This window comes from Gadus morhua, chromosome 9 (assembly GCF_902167405.1).
Source record: "Gadus morhua chromosome 9, gadMor3.0, whole genome shotgun sequence".
Taxonomy (NCBI): Eukaryota; Metazoa; Chordata; class Actinopteri; order Gadiformes; family Gadidae; genus Gadus; species Gadus morhua.
In genome coordinates this window covers 15,891,687-15,912,265 of record NC_044056.1, presented here as the reverse complement: position 1 = coordinate 15,912,265, position 20,579 = coordinate 15,891,687, and the positions used below count along the sequence as shown (strand labels likewise).

General features: G+C 45.1%; 1 protein-coding gene across 2 annotated transcripts; it reads left to right on the top strand.

The window, feature by feature from the left end:
- Window positions 1-482: 482 nt before the first annotated feature.
- ranbp10 (RAN binding protein 10) lies at window positions 483-20,103 on the top strand. 2 transcript variants are annotated; one of them, XM_030365934.1, is made up of 16 exons: window positions 483-837; window positions 4,036-4,147; window positions 6,247-6,299; window positions 10,225-10,392; window positions 10,534-10,556; window positions 10,740-10,924; window positions 11,153-11,265; window positions 11,419-11,527; window positions 12,448-12,630; window positions 14,083-14,231; window positions 14,545-14,749; window positions 15,268-15,419; window positions 15,632-15,777; window positions 16,102-16,213; window positions 16,515-16,656; window positions 17,204-20,103. In XM_030365934.1, exons 1-15 carry the CDS (start codon window positions 639-641, stop codon window positions 16,643-16,645), a joined length of 2,040 nt encoding a protein of 679 aa, XP_030221794.1. In that variant the 5' UTR covers window positions 483-638; the 3' UTR covers window positions 16,646-16,656; window positions 17,204-20,103. The 2 variants fall into 2 exon arrangements, with proteins under 2 accessions (XP_030221794.1, XP_030221795.1); XM_030365935.1 differs by lacking the exon at window positions 12,448-12,630 and having other exon boundaries at window positions 489-837.
- Window positions 20,104-20,579: the final 476 nt, after the last annotated feature.

Below are 20,579 nucleotides of genomic sequence, written 5' to 3'. Positions count from 1 at the left end.
TGGTAAGCTCATCTCCATCATAACAGACATTTACATTTTTTTTAAAGCCACAATAAAATGATCCATACATCCCTACGATACAGTCAGTGTATACGTATTTAACTCTGAAATGTGAAATAAAGCAATGTGAATACTGAACACAAACTCAAAAATTGGGTATTCCTTCCTAAAGTAGGCTAATTTAACTTACGCATCATAATCCCTGATCGTTATTGAAATCCACCATTAAATGTGTAAGTATTTATTGTGGACAAAATGTTCGATCAAATCAACATTCAGGCAATGTTTTATGTCACATTATATCGGCATGTGTACAGCACGCATATTGCTACATTTCCCCACGAAGACGAGAAAAACTACATTTCCTATCTACAGTAGGCCTACAGTTGAAAGGTGAAAACCCAACAGAGATACTGAAGCGGGGTTATGTAGTCATTTAGAAAACACTGCCGACGGAAGGGACTGGGATTGAACTACAGTACCCAAACTTCATAGTCTATTACTACGGTAATGAGCGTTGGTGGTTATCCGGGGATGTCACACCACAGCTATTTTCTCTCACTCTCTGAGTATACTTCCATGGATTGACCCAGAGCGTAGGACAGATAAATAAACAACAAGACATCACCGAGCGAAAAATGGCAGAGCGTGGAGAAGGCAGCTTGCTGTTAGGAGATCCTACCTTTAATTATCAGGAGCACGAACTAAACGAGAGACTGAAACGGCTTTACCCGGCCGTGAACGAGGAAGAAACCCCTTTACCCCGATCTTGGAGCCCCAAGGATAAATACAGCTATATTGGGCTTTCACAGAACAATCTGCGGGTGCATTACAAAGGTTAGAAAGCAAGTTGGCCAAGCCTTGACATCTCTTACAAGTAGTTGGAAACAATCATTTGATCAAAGAGTCTCAGATCCAATCTGTCAAAGTACTGCGGATTGGAGGGGGGTCACATAGGGTACTGAAGCGTCGAACCTGTAACACTATACGATTACATGTATGTGTTGGGAGGGGGTGGGAACTGTGGCCCACAGTATCCTATCTGCTTAAAATGATCTTTCTCTGCATGGTGTTTCGTTGTTTTCGCAATGGATGAATGTTTAAATGGGTGACAGCTCGCGACAGTTAGTGTTTTGTGATTTAACCTTCAGAAATAGGACATTTATTTAGTTTTTTACATATAATGGTGTGTCTTTTTAAGTTACTGTCTATCTTCCGACTTGAATTTACGTTGTGAGTTCCCTATTAGAATCCGATGCTAGCAGTGCCATCAATAACGTCGCAAAGCTGCTGGACAACCAGCAAGCTAACTAATGCCATCCACAACACATAGGAGCTAGCTATCATCATGCTATCCCCCAGCGAAAGCTGTAGCTCGGTAGCTATCCTAGCTGTTCTAGTTGTCCTTGTTATTGTTGTTAAAATAAGTTACAAAATGTCACTCCATGACATGTACGCCCTTCGTTCCTTACACAAACTGGGTATAACGTGGAATGATGTTATTGTCCGTGATAATAGTGTTAGGAGAACAACGAACGCCAGATTAAACTGGATTTGTATTTGTTTTGTTATTTCCCCGAGTGGTTGTGTCATGCCATTTTCCTATCAGGATGCATACAGGCAATTTCGTTTAAAATGTATGTAGGATAAAAGCAGAACAACCGGCTCTACTTTTTATGACTGCCATACCTAATTTCCCAAGCACGTCACCTCTTTCAGGACAGCTGCTGTAAGGGATGAGGCCTCTGCGTGTAATATTAGGCCAACTTCATCGATCTACTAATACTTCTGGTGTTTTAACGGCAAGATACAACACAAAGTAACTTTATGAACAGAAGGTGAAATAAAGCTCAATTCAGATAATAATTCACAATGTAATTGCTTTTAGAGCTTATTATTAAATCATCGGCCTTCCAACCATGTGTGTGTGTGTGTGTGTGTGTGTGTGTGTGTGTGTGTGTGTGTGTGTGTGTGTGTGTGTGTGTGTGTGTGTGTGTGTTCTATAATATATAATAAGCATCAGCAAATCACAAGGGTCAAATGGAGTATGTATACTAGCAATAGGTACTACATATGAAAACATTCTCCACTTGGTTGTTCTGACTCGGTTCTGTGTTCTCACCCTGGTGATTTGAATGCTATTTTGACCAGTGTTCCAATTATCTCTGTTCAAGGCCAGTGTGTCTTGCTAGGCATATGAACATATGATATTCTTAATCAATTCATAATTTGGTCGGCACGTTGAATGAGCTTCCTGGGTTAAAACTGACCCAACAGGTTTTAGGTCTTGGCAGGTTTAAACTAGGTTTTGCCAGTATGATGGTTTATTTATATTATATATATATATATATATATATATATATATATATATATATATATATATATATATATATATGTGTGTGTGTGTGTGTGTGTATAACGTGGGACCATTACCCAGAGCTTCAGAGCTCGTCAGGTCGGCTCAGCTCACCTTTTGTTATGTGTTAATTCCAACATATTATAAAAAATATTCATTTAGACCAAAGTATTTTATAGTCTACTTTTTGTCCATGCATACTTTAAACAGTCAATTGTATGATTGATCTTCCCAGTGATAGTGTGAGGTAGTTCTCAGTGCCACCGCTCCCCCCATAGTTTTTTGCTGTAGCAGATACAATACTCACTGGGTGTATTTTGGGGCCCCGGCCGTCCCTGAGGTACCAGCTCTCTCTGGTTGGGTTCCCCGTATGACCTAGTATATACTACTAACTACATGTAGTCTCTTGGCCCAACGAGCATTGCTTTTACAATGAGGACTAAGCTTGACTAAAATAGATTGCTTGAAAGGTGCATCAACCATCAGCCTATAAAGTGCATTCACCCGCACACACACACATTCAGTCTTGCATATTTGGACTGACATATTTGGTGATAATCAAGCGTGGGCAGTCCTTACATATGGACCTGACTCTGCTACATGGGGCTAGCACTAGTTCTGGCAATGAGCCCAACCCCTAATCCCTCTAGCAATACACAAATTATGACTAATCATTTGAAGTACTTATTAGTTGCTTTGGCGCTGACCCTGACCCTGACCCTAATCCCGGTGGCAATATATGATATTTTTAGAAACGGTAAACGATAAACTATGACCAAACACTTGCATTGGTCCTAGTTTTGAGCAGCAATTGGAGTTCAACAATATGTTTTCTCTTTATAAAAAGTGTTGATTACCTGGGTATAGTGCCATAGGTCAGAACGAACCAAGGCCATTTGAATGAGACTATCTGAACAATATCTATACTTCATTGTATCCTGATATCAAGTCAAATATTTAGTTTTATATCTTTCACAAACACTGTATTCATTTAATAGTGTGATTGTGTGTATTGATAAGTGGTGTTATGAGTAGATAGACCCTGCTGTAGATCTGCTGCATTGAGCCAGCCAATATTGTGGACCCTATTCAAAGGCCAGACTTTCCAATGTGGCCTTCTATGATCAGAATGTAGCCTAGGATAAGTCTTTCAGTTACCAATCAAGTTGTGTCAAACCGACAACCATTTTGTGAGCAAGTGGCTATTACCTCACAGTGATACCGTTTCTTGGAACCTTAAAATAATGATGGTCAATACAATTCATCTTGGAGTGAATATCAGTACAGTCAAGTTTTGTGGAGTTATTTTTATGGATGAGAACTCTAGCTAACAATTGCTTTGCCAGTAGATTATCCACACTGGTAGGTAAAGAGTCTATTGCGTTATAGTCTAACCATCATTATAGAAGTTGTGGAAGTTACACATTCTTCAGGCTGATTCAATCAAATACTGGAGTACAGAACAAACAAAGCTGTTTCTACTGCTATAATAGTACATTTAATTTTGTTCATTGCATGAGATAGGTTTCTTATGTTGGTACAAAATCACATCATATGCTCAGGATATAAAGTATAGCCTAATATAGGGTATCTTGACCACAGCCATATATTCTCTACTCTACTGTCTAGTCTCTAGTGTTATCTCTACTTTAATTCCCTAACACTCTTCATTTTCCCAGGCCACGGCAAGAACCACAAAGATGCTGCCTCTGTGCGTGCCACACATCCCATCCCTGCTGCCTGTGGAATCTACTACTTTGAGGTCAAGATTATCAGCAAAGGGCGGGACGGGTGAGTGGACCGACTGTCACCTGTTAACCTTGGGTTTTAGTCGCAATGATGTCTTTTAGATTCCACTAATCTATCTATAGGTCAATATATTGCTGCTCCTCCTCACCACACGTGTTGATCACTCACCACTCACTTAGAATGTAATATAAAGCCATGTTGTGGAGGCAGTAGTTTCGCATCCTAAAATCAAAGTGTATGGGTGCCGTGCAATGAAAGATTGAAATTCCTTACAAAGCTGATGCATTAGCCAAGTGCTTTGTTGTTGAAGCAACAAATTTGTTACCTCCAGATGTTTAACATTTGTCTTCACAGCTGTGCTGCAATCTGGGTTTGTCTAATTATTTATTTAATATGATTCATTGTTAATGTGGTAATGGTAAAATATTGACCACTTGACCCCTATTTTGGGAAACGTTTTCAAATGAACACATATAATTGTTGTGTGATGTGCAGTTGTTCTGAAATTCAGCTTAAGCAGGACATAAGGAGGTCTTCGTTACTTACATCAAGGAAGGCATTGTGGAGACAGCAATTGATTCTGAGCAACATTAAAGTTGCAATACGTAACATTTCAACTTGCTTTTAGCTTAAAATTACCTGGATATATCTGTGGTCAATATTTATCGATACTGATTAAAACCATGTTATCAATAAAATCACATCCTATAACATAAAATGCAACTCAGCCTTTACCCCTCTTTGATTATAATAAGCTTCTGCAGCTGGGCGTGTCTCTCCTTGCTATAGACACTCCCAAAACCCCTCCCATTGACTCCATCCACCTAGCCCCACTACACTGAGGTCAGTCAGTTCACGTCACACGTTGGGACGCCAGTTATAGTGGACAGAACTCTGCTCAATCGTACGTAATCGACATTAATAAACACCCGAGGTGTAACCCTAAAAATAAAAGACACAATCCCTCCTCCCACCCTCTCTTCCTCAAGCCTTCACCTCTTGTCCCTCCAGCCCTCACCTCTTGTCTCTCCAGCTTTAACCTCTTGTCTCTCCAGCTTTAACCTCTTGTCCCTCCAGCCCTCACCTCTTGTCTCTCCAGCCCTCACCTCTTGTCTCTCCAGCCTTAACCTCTTTTCTCTCCAGCTTTAACCTCTTGTGCCTCCAGCCCTCACCTCTTGTCCCTCCAGACCTCACCTCTTGTCTCTCCAGCCTAAAAATCTTGTCTCTCCAGCCTTAACCTCTTGTCCCTCCAGGCCTCACCTCTTGTCTCTACAGCCTTATCCTCTTGTCTCTCCATCCTTAACCTCTTGTCTCATCAGCCCTCACCTCTCTCCAGCCTTAACCTCTTGTCTCTCCAGCCCTCACATCTTGTCTCATCAGCCCTCACCTCTCTCCAGCCCCCATCTCTTGTCTGTCCGTCCCATTTGTCATTTCTAAATGGCATCCCAGCCTTGCAGTCATTTTCTACAGCCCTGTGAAAGAAGGAGTTGTCTGTGAAGTAAAGGATGAATAATTAAATGTGATAACCAATTAAACCTTCGGACGAGTCAAGATTTTTCTCTCTATAAACTGATTGGGCTGTTTAGTCACAGCGGATTACATTTCAATATGCCCAGCCGAGAGACTGCGGGGCAAAGTTATAGCCCTGTACGAAAGGGGGCTGCAGAATAGCCAGTGTGGGCTACATTTAAATAAGTTGTTGATGGTTGATGCTCACAGCCTTGGAGACCGACACCCTCCTACACTCATACTCGCAACATATTGGTGCTCTGCATTTACAATTTAGAATTATAACTATATTCTTATAAGAGCTGTAACTGCGTGTTTCAGTCTTGAAGACCTCAAGCGCGGTCTACAACGTACTGCCTTCCACTGGCAAAAATACCACATAATCCCAAAATCGATTGATTCAGAGAAGAATGTATTTTATGCTTTCTCAATCAAAACTCTTTGGAGGTGGTGGCCAGAGTTCTGCTTTGATTGAACGTGAATTCCTTTTGGTTGGCATCAAGGAATTTAGATGAAGGAAAACCTGCTTATCTAATGATATGTTTGAAATTGTCTGTGTATATATATATAATTTGTTTATATCGTTTGTCTCTATCATCACCTTTGTGCCTTGTTTCTGCTGTTCCATATAGGTACATGGGCATTGGCCTGTCTGCCCAGGGAGTCAACATGAACAGACTGCCTGGTGAGTAAGGAGGGATTATGGGACTTAACCTACATCATGTGTGTATAGAAACAAAAAAGTGTCTAAAAATGTGCCTCCAATTAGGCAACAGGTGTGACCAGGTTATTTTTTGTTTACACGGCCACTTGATATGCTATGTGGTTCTCCTAAGACCAATCCCATGTGTGGACTTCCTGGCTCTGGGCCAGCTAGTCATTGGCTGTACCAAACTTCCTTAAGCCTAAGCTAATAAAAAAACAAACAAATAAACAATAGTACTCTCTCTGGTTCCAATTGGACTAGCTTAAAGTCTTCAAAATGGTGGAAAAGGGCCCTTTTTGTGAGTTCTACAGATGCTCTGTGTAATGTACAGCATGTGTTGGCTCAGAACACGAAAGAACAACACTGACTGTGCCTTTGTCAAGCATTATGCTAAGGGACATTGTTCCCTTGTGGGGTTGAATGATGGAGGGCTGTAATAATGTGCATATCAACAGCAGAGGAGTGACGTTTTTAAATGAGTCTTTAGGAGGAAGGATTGAACAGTGCTATTGTGAGACGGAGACAGTTATGTCCATCATGAGTACAGAAATATATTAGAAATGTCCGAAGCAGTGCCAACTGGGCTGTTTCTATTGGGCCCTAGACAATCGTTTTAAGGCCATGTAAACTATAATGGGTGTGAAGGCTTATTTCCTTTAATGTGTTGGTATCTATGGCACTCATGTCCTTTTGAAATAAACCGGCTGTTAAAGATCTGAAGGCCCCCTCTCTGTAGGGCACCATTAGATCCTGCTCGTGGTCCTGCTGCTATTTACAGGACAGCTTCCGGCAGGTACAGGATTGAGGGGGCCATCATGTGTGGATAAGCCGGATAAATAGACCACTAGACTACTATTGGTTGTAGATCTCTGGGCTGGGGGAAACTGCAGCAGTTGCAGTCACAATGAGCACGTCCAGAAGTCACACAGGGTTCCGCTCTCCTACCATAGATGACCTGGAAGAGTGGGCCTAGTTTGACCCACACTGTGTGTGTGTGTGTGTGTGTGTGTGTGTGTGTGCGCGCGCGCGCGCGCGCGCGCGCTCTCTCTCTCTCTCTCTCTCTCTCTCTCTCTCTCTCTCTCTCTCTCTCTCTCTCTCTCTCTCTCTCTCTCTCTCTCTCTCTCTCTCTCTCTCTCTCTCTCTCTCTCTCTCTCTCTCTCTCTCTCTCTCTCTCTCTCTCTCTCTCTCTCTCGCTCTCCTGTGTGTGTGAGTGAATGGCAAAAACTGGCAAAAAAAGAGGGAACACATACACAGAGTGTAGGCCCATGAAAATTAATATGTTTTTGTTATTGAAAGTAGGAATTACCATCATGTTTTTGTTTGTCTTTATATGTAAGATTGACAAAAACACATGCCAACGTGTGTGTGTGTGGGGGGTTTTTCCCAGTTCTCACATCAGGATGTCTTTAGCTAGCCTATTTTCCTGATTTAGTATGCGGTGAGCTCTGAGCAAACACAGGGTTGCTACACCCAGTTACTTAATCAATCTACGTCAGTGGCTAAATGTGCAGTGGGTAATATTCAGTCGTAATTAATCACAAGGGAAATTGTTAGTGGCTATCTATCGATGTGTAAAGGATGGGGTTGAGCTAGGCCTACCTTTGTGCTATTTGTGTTTGACAGACTAATACCCATGTATTTACAATTGGCATAATAGAATAAATGTTTCTGTGTCCAAAAGTATGCAATATTCAGTTTATGTAGTGGATAGATGCGTCCATTTGATGTGTGGCTCTGCTGTGTTTGATTAAGCATGATACCGCTGCATAATGATCAAGTTCTATTGGGCTGTTGCGCTGTCACATGCAAGTGTGGGCGCACGCATGCACTCAAGCAACTTACCCCATGCAGAAACCACGTCATCTGTGTGCATGCCTCCACAGATTGAGCGATGAGTGCAGAGCGGAACAGATGCAGAAAGCGAGAGCCTAGGTTCACCCCAAAGAATGAAACCGTGGGGCCACTGTGTAATGCATAGGGCTGTCGCTGTCATGTTTTATCGGATAGTAGGAAGGACAACTATACTATGACGATTACCTTATTACCAGCATGTTATAAGTGGGTGGAGCTCGTTGATATCGCTGCCGTCATCTAAACGTTGAAAGAAATACCCCTTCCCTCTCTGGGTATTTTTTCTTTTGATTTCTTTTTTATATTTATCATTTTACATGTTAATTGTTTTCATATGTTATGAATCTATTTTCATGCCTTTTCCCGTATATTTTGTGTTTTTTCTCATATGTTTAAGGATATCAATAATTCTGGCAAAACCGTTGATCGTTTGGTGAAGCGGATAAAAAGAGATTTCAAAAGCTGTGCTGCATGTATTTCACTGTCAAACAATACAAGCAATACACAGATATTAATCATCGTTGGTCTCCTTTGCCTTTAAATTTGGGGGCTGAATCGAAGCAGGCAGAGAAACATTGAACATGTAATAGGCTTTAAAATAAGGATTGCACTACAATAGTTCTACGAAGGTTAGTGCCTGAATACTGGGGATCGTCTTGCCTTGTTTAACTAAATGTGTTCTTCAAGTGCACACAGTCCTCATCTCTATGCAATACTCAACAGTTGGAGTCAGATCCTTGGTTGGTATATCTATGTATTTATATGCGTGTTTTTTTTCCGTCAATAGTTCAGTGCTCTGTGATGCTGACCTCTGTGTCTGATCCTGCTGTGTGGATGCCTTCCCATTTCATTAGCATGGTGAGGCATAGAGCCTGGCTTTAGAGGCAATATCCCTGTCGGCAGATGATTCTAATACCTCACAAACACACACTCGCGTTCGCACACACGCACACATTTACGTGACATGCATTCACATAAGCACAAACACACACTGCATGTGTGTGTGCACTCACTCACCGAGTGACACACTTGTGCAGCTTCTCCAACAGACATGGGGGGAACACACAGGCCCTGTCCTCAGGAGTCTTTACCATTGCTGTATGTGGCGTGTTCTTTCACTAACCCCTCTTGGTTTTTGGCAGCGGTGGACGGGCTCTGGTGGCAGAGCCGCCTGACTGTGCTGGCAGAGGGTCGGCCCTCTGTACTGTCCACACTAAAACCCTCCATGCCTTCCCCTGTGTGACCGAGGAACGAACGGGTAGAGATGGACAGACAGACAGACCAACAGATGGCTTGACACAGAATATTTGTCCCGGGGAGGAAAATCCAGGCCAAACTCTTGTGTTGTTTCCAATTCTTGAAACGTCTCTGTTGGTCCTTCTAACACCGGGCTGCAGGGAATGACCTTTGTTTAAAAGTGACCGGAAGGTCCTAGCTCCCATTGAAGTCCATTTTGTGGAAACTTCTTTTGATAACTATGACTGTACCGCTCTTCTGCTAACTGGACTCGGCTGACTCGTGCGCCCCTGTTAAACGTGTGACTCCACACTCACAAGATACTTTAAACATATCCATGTGTTGACAACTGAGTGACGTTTCCTCCAGTCAACCCTATTGTTGAGACACTGCTTGACAATGACTCATCGTGTTTCACTCACAAGTGCCCCCTGCCTGCCACAGCATGGTGCACAAATATATAACCCTGTAGTGTAGCTACTGTTGTTCTTGAAGGGTCACCTAAAACACACACAAACTATTGAGATCCTTGTTTTACTTACAGTAGACCCTTAGATTGTCTGTTTGCGTGGGTATCATTCGTTATTTACAGCAGAGCCTAGGTCGTGTGTTTTCATAGGTATCATTGATTATTTATAATACAGCCTAGGTTGTGTGTTTAACCTTGTTTTTCTGTCAACACAAAACCAACAAAAGTATTTTATTGACAGCTTTCCTCTGCAGTTTCCTGAAGAAATATAGTAGATTCAATTTGTAACATAGGACTGCAGGAAAAAAGAAAAAAGTGATGCTAATCCTAATCCATGTCCTATTTTAGGATGGGACAAACACTCGTATGGTTACCACGGAGATGACGGACATTCCTTCTGCTCGTCCGGGACCGGCCAACCGTACGGTCCCACTTTTACAACGGGGGATGTGATTGGCTGCTGCGTTAACCTCATCAACAACACCTGCTTTTACACAAAAAATGGCATCAGCCTGGGTCAGCAAGATTCATAAACTACTGGACATTTGAAGAGATTTTATACTGGCTTGTGTCTTTCTATTGTATAAAAACTATAGCATTTAGTATCAACACGTTATAAAAGATAAACTGAACTCTTTCTGTAATTCTCTATTCTAGGTGTAGCCTTCACAGACCTCCCTGTAAGTACCCTTTAGACTAATATAGTTGACATTAAATGTACACAAAACCTACTCTTTCTAGCAATATACAACACTAAAGAACCAGTCCATGCTTGTCATTGTTCAAGAGTTAAATTTTTAGGTTATCATCCACATAACAGTCAAACAGTTGACAACATGGTTGCCATGGTTTCCATGTTCCAGCCGAACCTGTACCCCACGGTGGGGCTCCAGACACCCGGAGAGATTGTAGACGCCAACTTCGGCCAGCAACCGTTCGTCTTTGACATCGAGGACTACATGAGCGAATGGAGGGCCAAGATTGACAGCATGATCGCCCGCTTCCCCATAGGAGAGAGACTGGGGGAGTGGCAGACTGTTTTGCAAAAGTACAAGCACACACACACACACACACACACACACACACACACACACACACACACACACACACACACACACACACACACACACACACACACACACACACACACACACACACACACACACACACAGCTCAACAGGCAAACTATTTCTTTGTTACCTTCCCACTCACACATTTCTGGGTTGTGTGCTGCCCGTTACTTTAGCTGCCTGTTTGTTCTCTGTTCCGTGCGCAGCATGGTGTCGAGCTACCTGGTACATCACGGCTACTGCGCCACGGCGACCGCCTTCGCCAGAGCCACCGAGACCATGATACAAGAAGACCAGAGCTCTATAAAGAACAGACAGAGTGAGGCCTTGAAATGCACACACTCACCTACACATGCATGCATCCAGTTTTCACCTAATAGGTTTATGCTTTATAATCCCACAGCATTATTGTAACTTGTCCTGGCCTATCCGATTGTGTTAATGAGACCACCTGTTCTGCTTCGTCCAATAGGAATACAGAAGCTGGTACTGGCAGGACGTGTGGGAGAGGCTATAGAGGAAACTCAACAGCTTTACCCAGACTTGCTAGAACACAACCCCAACCTACTCTTCATGTTGAAGTAAGTGGACCTAAATAAGTAATAGACCTAAGGCAAACAAATAGATCCACGATAAGGCTGTTTGCATACCATGTCTGAATAAATGATTGTATACACGTGTACAAAAGTTAAACTGCAGCGAGTTTTTGGCAGTTTGTTTAACGGCGTTAACTTCTTCAGTTCGGCTGCAGAGCTAAATTGACCCTAGACCAAAGCACCCTGGACTAGAGTTTGGTGAGGTTTGATCCCTAATGTGAGCTGACTTCAGGAGGAGGATTGTGTAGCTGGAGGCCCTTGATCTAGTGTGCGATCTTTTAAAGGGCCCCTAGTTCAGAATGGTGGATCAGTCTACCAGCCTACCCAAAAGACTGTAGCAACTGGTAGGCCTATCTATCCATCATACATCTAGGTGGACGCTCCCACCTGTAATGTCACTAAGCCAAAGGTCAGGGCAGATTTGGAAACGGCTTCCAACGGCTAATCACACCCACACCTGGTGATATAAGGGCAAGGCGGCCGGCTCCCATGGTTACACCCCTTCAAGCAGCTTCCAGGAAGCGGAGGACAGGTGTGTCGTATCAACGCTCAGCAGGTGTCGGGGTCACCACACTATGCGCCTACCTCTCTCCCCCAACAGTGCTGAAATTCTGGTTCACACCCTGGTCGCATCGCGTTTCGACTACTGCAACTCTCTCGTCTTTGGTTTACCTGCTAAGTCCATACATTAATTACAACCGGTACAAAACTCTGCAGCCCGTATCATTACTAAACCCCCCCCCATTCAGTCACATAACACCTGTCCTGCATCAACTCCATCGGCTCCCCGTCAAATACTGCATCGTTTACAAGATCCTGCTTCTCACTTTCAAGGCCATCAACAATCTTGCCCCTCAGTATCTTACCGAGCTTCTCCATATCAAGACACCCACCCGTTCTCTCAGATCGTCTTCCTCCATCCAGCTCACCCACCCACCTGCTCGCCTGGTTACCATGGGGTCAAGAGCATTCAGTCGCTCAGCCCCCCACCTCTGGAACTCTCTGCCTCATGACATCCAACACTCCAGGTCCATTATCACCTTCAAATCTCACCTCCAAACGTATCTATTCAGCCGAGCCTACTCCCAGTAAGTCAGTTGCATTATTGGGACTAGAATGACCCCACTGTTTCTCTCTTGTACACTGTTTAATTATGTTGTTGTTGTTGTTTGTTTGCTCTTATGCATGTTTGATTTTGTAAGGTGACTTTGAGTGTCAAGAAAGGCGCCCATAAATAAAATGCATTATTATTATTATTATTATTATTATTATTATTATTATTATTATTATTATTATTTACTACAAGTGTGTAGCAGCCCTGTGAGGGGGTCACCACACTCTCAGTATGGCTACAGCCGTCCCTGTGAGGGGGTCACCACACTCTCAGTATGGCTACAGCCGTCCCTGTGAGGGGGTCACCACACTCTCAGTATGGCTACAGCCGTCCCTGTGAAGGGGGGGTCACCACACTAGTATAGCTACAGGCGTCCCTGTGAGGGGGTCACCACACTAGTATAGCTACAGGCGTCCCTGTGAGGTGGGGGTCACCACACTCTCAGTATGGCTACAGCCGTCCCTGTGAGGGGGTCACCACACTCTCAGTATGGCTACAGGCGTCCCTGTGAGGGGGTCACCACACTCTCAGTGTGGCTACAGGCGTCCCTGTGAGGGGGGGGTCACCACACTCTCAGTATGGCTACAGGCGTCCCTGTGAGGGGGTCACCACACTCTCAGTATGGCTACAGGCGTCCCTGTGAGGGGGGGGTCACCACAAGAGTGTGGCTACAGGCGTCCCTGTGAGGAGGTCACCACACTCTCAGTATGGCTACAGGCGTCCCTGTGAGGGGGGGGTCACCACACTCTCAGTGTGGCTACAGGCGTCCCTGTGAGGGGGGGGTCACCACACTCTCAGTATGGCTACAGGCGTCCCTGTGAGGGGGTCACAGGCGTCCCTGTGAGGGCGGGTCACCACACTATCAGTGTGTAGCAGCCGTCCCTGTGTGAGGGCGGGTCACCACACTATCAGTGTGTAGCAGTCGTCCCTGTGTGAGGGCGGGTCACCACACTATCAGTGTGTAGCAGCCGTCCCTGCCTCACTGCGAGTCGGCTCTCCCTGGCTCCTCCCACACCGGGACACAACCAGTTATCTGCAGAGTTGGACGCCTGGTTTAATGCAGAGCAGGTGTTCAAACCGGGCATGTCAGAGCTCTCCCTGGGTGGGTGTGGGGGGCTGGTGTCTCACCTCACACGGCCAGGTGAGGCTGTTTAAACCAGTCATCAACTGCACATCCTGACACAGTAAATAAGAGGGTATGCATGCAGTAGCATGTGTTTAACCTGTAGAGGGAGTCCTCCAGTAGCATGTGTTTAACCTGTAGAGGAGTCCTTCACTAGGGTTTGGTTCTGGCTCTTTAATAGCATGCATCTGTTATCCGGGGTCACTGTAGATGAGGGCTGTGCTAAAGGACATGAACAGTTAAACCGTCTCCTTTGGTCTCCCCTGCTCCAGCCAAGCGTGCTCATGTGGTGTGGTCTCCCAGGTGTCGGCAGTTTGTGGAGATGGTGAACGGCACCGACAGCGAGGTGCGCTGCTTTGGCGTCCTCTCCCCCAAGTACCAGGAGAGCCACCCGGGCTCCCCCAACCTCAGCCCCCTACACGGGGCCGCCGGCACACAGCTACACATCGGAGGTACCCAGCCCCCTCTCTCTCTCTCTCTCTCTCTCTCTCTCTCTCTCTCTCTCTCTCTCTCTCTCTCTCTCTCTCTCTCTCTCTCTCTCTCTCTCTCTCTCTCTCTCTCTCTCTCTCTCTCTCTCTCTCTCTCTCTCTCTCTCTCTCTCTCTCTCTCTCCCTCTCTCCCTCTCTCTCTCTCTCTCTCTCTCTCTCTCTCTCTCTCTCTCTCTCTCTCTCTCCTGTCCACCCCTCCTCTCCTCCCTCCCTCTCCTATGTGCCCCTCCTGTCCTCTGATCTGGCTCTCTCTCTTTCTGCTCTGCTGTGTTCTCAGGCTCAGACAGCCCCACCTGCAGCAACGGGGTGACCCCCCCCAGCAAGACCAAGGGCAGCAGTAAGCACCCGGGGGTGCCCTCCTCGGCCTCCTCCTCCTCCTCCTCCTCCTCGCCCTCCCCCTCCTCAGTCAACTACTCGGAGTCCAACTCCTCGGACTCGACCAAGAGCCAGGCGCACAGCACCCACAGCCCCCAGGAGACCAGGTAGGGGGGGTTTACTGACTGTTTTACCCCTGCTGTTGGGGGGGCGGGGTGCGAGGCTTACGCCCGGGCCAGCTCACTGTTTGAGTGCATCTGTTTACTACGAGAACACACGGCTTCATTGGCAAGTCGGTCGAGAATAAAACACGACCAATCCGTGAGTCCGTCCATCCAAGGGATAAATGATTTTATAGAGAGAGAACACACATACACACACACACACACACACACACACACACACACACACACACACACACACACACACACACACACACACACACACACACACACACACACACACACACACTGCTAAATGGAAAGCTGGTATAAAGCAGGTCTAAACAAATTGCTAGATTAAGGCCAGAATTAAATCCTGTTGGTTTTCCTCTGCAGATCACATGCTTGGAAGCATCTGATTTAATATTGTGTGTGTGTGTGTGTCTTTGTGTGTGTGCGTGTGCGTGTGCGTGTGTGTGTGTGTGTGTGTGTGTGCGTGTGTGTGTGCGTGTGTGTGTGTGCAGCGACAGTGAAATGGAGATTGAGAGTGAGCACTATAGCAACGGTGTGGCTGAGCGTTCCTCGGCGGCGGCGGCGGCGCGGGTCATGAACGGCACGTACAAACACCAGGAGGTGCTGCAGACAGACACCAGCAGCAGCAGCAGCAGGGTCAAAGGTACACACACACACACACACACACACACACACACACACACACACACACACACACACACACACACACACACACACACACACACACACACACACACACACACAGCATAATGTGGATCATTCCATTTTTTTAATCGAGTCAATTGAAAGACCCATGAAGGCTAAACCCACAGAAATATATTTTGTAAACTGTTTTGTGTGTGTGTGCGTGTCCAGAGGAGAGCTGCAGCAGTAAACAGCTGTGTGGGGGGAACCAGGAGGCCACGGAGAGGATGATCCAGTTTGGCCGAGAGCTGCAGACGCTCAGCGAACAGCTGTGCCGCGAGTACGGCAAGAACGCCGCGCACAAGAAGATGTTACAGGTAGGAGCGCAGACACAGACACACACACCTGAGTACAGACACACCCCTGTTCTGGGGGGAGCCCGGTGAACAACGGTACAGGGTGATGTTGTAGGGAGGAGCGCAGTCACACACACCTGAGTACAGACACACCCCTGTTCTGGGGCGGAGCACGGTGAACAGCGGTACAGGGCGACCTGCAGCTGAACTCCAGGGCCTTCGCCCCATTTTTGTCCAATCAGTGTACCAGATGTCATGTTCAACACGAGATACATTTGATATCGTCCAGAGCGGTGTCCTTTGCCCTGGATCTGAAAAAGGCTCTCTCTGCGTCTGTGTGCCCAGGACGCCTTCAGCCTGCTGGCCTACTCCGACCCCTGGAGCAGCCCCCTGGGCCAGCAGCTGGACCCCATGCAGAGAGAGGCCCTCTGCTCGGCCCTCAACAGCGCTATTCTGGGTAGGACCCTCGCCGCCCCCCTCCGCCCCGCGGGCCGGCCCGGGCGTCCGCTCAACCGGGTCATGTGCCCGCGGGGATACACGCACGCGGCTCACTCACCGCTCCCTCAAAAGATCTACCGCGCTGTTGATTAGCTACACCTGTCACGCTTGATTTGCAGACCCCATACTTAGTTTGTGTGTGTGTGTGTGTGTGTGTGTGTGTGTGTGTGTGTGTGTGTGTGTGTGTGTGTGTGTGTGTGTGTGTGTGTGTGTGTGTGTGTGTGTGTGTGTGTGTGTGTGTGTGTGTGTGCGTTCCACAGAGTCCCAGAACCTGCCCAAGCAGCCTCCGTTGATGCTGGCGCTGGGCCAGGCCACAGAGTGTGTCCAGCTAATGGCCCGCGTTCGCTCCGGCTCCTGCTCCTTCGCCAGAGTAGACAACTTTTTGCACTAACCCCAGTCCAGGTGAGCCCCTATGGTGTAATGACATGCAATGTCGTACTCATTGACCCAAAGCCTCTGTGTAAGGCGTAGGGTGGAGGGATTAAACTACACCTTGCTTATGCCTGTAGCACCAACCTGAAGAGGTAAGAGGGTTGGAGAGGGATGTGCATTGGTCCTAGCGGATTAGGTTAGCAAAACCCCAGTGGTCTTATCAATAGCGTCTACGTTGTTAGCCCTGCCTCATGGGACAGTGGGAAGGATTTCTGATTTACAGAAATGGGGAGAAGGATCTCTAAGTGACACTTTTGGGAATTGTTTGTCTCCCTCCTGTGAACGTCCGACAAGGATGTTTATGGAAGATATTGTTAATGAATGAGGTTGCATCAGTTAGAATGTATTCTGCGAGATTCAAGTCTTATGTCCCCATAGATAGGCATCTATCAGATTTCAGATTTCAGACTCCAATAACATCCAATCACACATTCTAGTGTACAAGCCTTGTAGTCGCATGCAGTGATAACAGTGATCGATTAACATACTAAATCTCTTATCTGTTCACTCATCACAGGTTCACCTCAAGCAGTCTTGACAGAAGGCCTGTCCATCAGGCGGTTGTCAAAGCGACGGAGGAGAGAGCATGTGTGTGATTGGTGTTCTATTGTCTGGGTCGGACGCTGCCAGTGGACGGACGGAGGAGGGAGGAGACTTCCTGTTCATTTTAGTATTATTGAATACAGAATTGTGTGACGCTATTTAAAGATAATGATACTTGTTTTATCGAGAGAACTTAGTTATTTTGGTCCGTTTGTTGTGTTCATCTTTACATTTTAAGGATTTTCTTTTGTTTTTGCAGGGTGATTGTGATTCCCTACTCCTCAGTATTCTACACACACCTGCTTGGTTGCATCATATCACACACTTATCAGCGTCACAATCCTCCTGGCCGGTTGCCATGGCGCCACGAGTTGACTCCTCCCCCACAGGAAACGGGTGATTCAACGCTTGAAGTAGAGTTCAGATTATTGAGGAAATGCAGACCATTGATTTCCTCCCTCCCTGCAGATAAAAGTCAGACAGATTTGTCCTTTAACATCACATTTTTTATTTATATTCAACTCTGCAATACTGATCTCCTTTCTGCAGTACAAGAACATATTATATGTTGGTATAATGCCTATTCTACGTGATTAGCCCAAACCTGAGTTTGAATTGGCGACTTGCACCGACCAAATCATGATCAAACAAAGCGTCTCTGATAGAGACACCGCTTCTACAATTTGTTTACGCCTCTTCATTTCAGTGGAGAACCTCATACCTTCAACTTCAACTACATTTAATGACGGAAGATTCAAGCATAAACCCACACCAAGCTATGTACAGCCTTAGCAAACAGACTGCCATGGTCCCTGTCTCTATGACTGTTTAACTTTGGTAGTTTGAGTGGTGCTGTGTCTGTATCTAAACCAACGCCGAACATAGCATTGGCATGTCCACTGCCGGGCTGCTTCCACGCAACTAGGATCCACTCTGCCTGAACCATCCAGCATCCATATGTGTCACCATCATATCTGCTCTTTGATTGGATTGGCTCTCCCGCAGCTATTTCAGTTCTTGCGTATTTATGACGCATTGTTTCTAAAGATTACATTCTGACAAAAGTTCTATTTAAAATTGTAACAATGAAAAGTCATGAGACTTTTTCTTTACTGACACACACAGACACAAACGGATACTTTTTGTTAGTGTTTTATGTTTTGTTGCACAATCTTTATATAATCTGCTGGTATTCAAAGACCCCCTCCCTTAAATAAAGAAGCAATCAAATATACAATAGGATCCATTGGCTAAAAATATGCTGGAATCCAGCAATAGTAAAAGTGTTTAAGTTGTTAAGGTCGAAAACAAAAGAAAACTTTGTTAAAGACAAATGTACAAATGTAAATGATCAAACCTACTTTGGATACTGCTGAAAATTCATGTTTGGTTATAGTCACATAAGTGTAAATAAGGTCAGTTAGTGTCTACCAGCTCTTTCTGTCTCCTTCTATCTCCATCACTGAATTCAGGCAAACCTCTGGGGCTTGTGGCCGGACAGGAGGGGCGGTGTGGAACTACTGAACCCCAGTTTAGTACTGTATCATAGCTCTGCAGAGTTCTCAGGACCCTCAGATGCATTAATGGCAATGCGAGGCCAAAGCAGTAGGATACAGGGAAGAGCCAGGCCATCGCTACCTACCCCATCGGTGACTTTCATACCAAAAAACATGTTTTATCATTCCCTCCCGAAAGTTCCCCTTTTGTAAGAGATAATGGCTTTTATCTATGCATTTATCTTTTATAAATACGCGTTGTTTATACATTCAAACCCAGACTTCAATTAGACTTTTGTGTTTCACCGTTACCTTTGTTATCCGAAGTGGCTCAGAACAAACGCACCGGTTCTGGCTTGGATCTCCAGTTGTTTTTTCCAGACCTCTGCCAAACCCACCCTAGCTGTATACTGATCAAAAGCACACCGTACAAACTCCTGCTATTGTTGTTTTAGACTGTAGCAAACTGATAGCTCTTAGACCCTAACCCTAAGATGCTGCCCAGCACACCTCATCCATTTTTATCAAACCTCCCACTACCAGCGCTGGTTGTTTGACAACTTGCTGTAGCATTTGTGCTTTACATTTCCACTCGTGAGAGAATTTGGTTCCTTTGTAGTGTGCTAGGGTGTTTTTATTATACGTTCGATTTGGTTCTGTTCATGTGTTACAGGGTGTTTTATTACATGTGAGAATTGTCTATGTTTCGCCGGGGGCTACAAATACACCAGCTCTTTTTCTGCTACCATAGGAAACCATAGCAACACACAAAACACACAAGAACATCTTCTACTTCTGTGTCTGACTCATGACACACACACACACACACACACACACACACACACACACACACACACACACACACACACACACACACACACACACACACACACACACCTCTGCTGCATTACCTGTAGGACAATACAGCTCTGTGTTCGAGTGGAGGCTGTGTTTCCCTGCTGTCAATACACAGTCTTCCCCAACACACAAGACCCCACTGTGGAAGGTCATTTTGTTTCACCAGGCCCAGTTTGATCTGATGCAGGAGAATCAAAGCCACGCTGCCCGAGAATCGAGGCAAAATCCACATAGAATTTATGGTTTGGTTTTTGGACTTTGGGAGGAATGGCATTTAGAATTATGTTCAGGCTATGCGCAATTGTTATTTTTATTTGAATATTTTAATTTTTGACTGATCATTATTGAATAAATATTGTGAAATTAGTTATCCTCTACTTAGCATGAGACTTTTAAAATATTTGAAATGAAAAAAAAAATGAAACAAACCTATGTACTGGAAACATGTTAAGAAGAAATTGTATTCTCTTTAATTTTGACAGAATTATTTTTATTAAAATACACATCCATAAGCATATTATTTCTCTGGAATTGCTAATTTACTGTGTTTTTCTTTATTGTTAAAGTGCCCTTCTATCCTCTACGTTAAATATATTACAGGCCTGCCTGGATGATGCAGAATCATACACCCTTTCCCAGAGGCGTCTTCGTAGGACTAACACAGGTGTCGCTTATAACAGTTGTTGGTCTGCGATTTTTGTGTACCAGTAGAATAACTGGTGAAGATAATTCACATTAACCATGGACCTTTTCTAACAGAGCTGGCATAGCAGGTAAACACAGTTTATTCCTAAGCATTAACATTGGCTGGGAACATTTGGGGGAAAAGGGTCGTACACTAGGGGGCACTAGCGTTACATATACGTTTAAACGTACGATCATATACGCATACATAAGCCACCATACAATACTGAAGATACTCTGTTGGATAGAATTTCCTTGTTTTGTAAAAAGAAAAAATGAATTCTGAAGGGAATGTTGATATCAGTCATTGAA

Excerpts from the sequence above, each read along its gene's own strand:
- ranbp10 (XM_030365934.1), top strand. The coding sequence starts at position 639 with ATGGCAGAGCGTGGAGAAGGCAGCTTGCTGTTAGGAGATCCTACCTTT. Across the intron at positions 10,393-10,533 it reads AAAAAATGGCATCAGCCTGG|GTGTAGCCTTCACAGACCTC; the intron begins GTCAGCAAGATT and ends TCTCTATTCTAG. Across the intron at positions 15,778-16,101 it reads CGCACAAGAAGATGTTACAG|GACGCCTTCAGCCTGCTGGC; the intron begins GTAGGAGCGCAG and ends CTGTGTGCCCAG.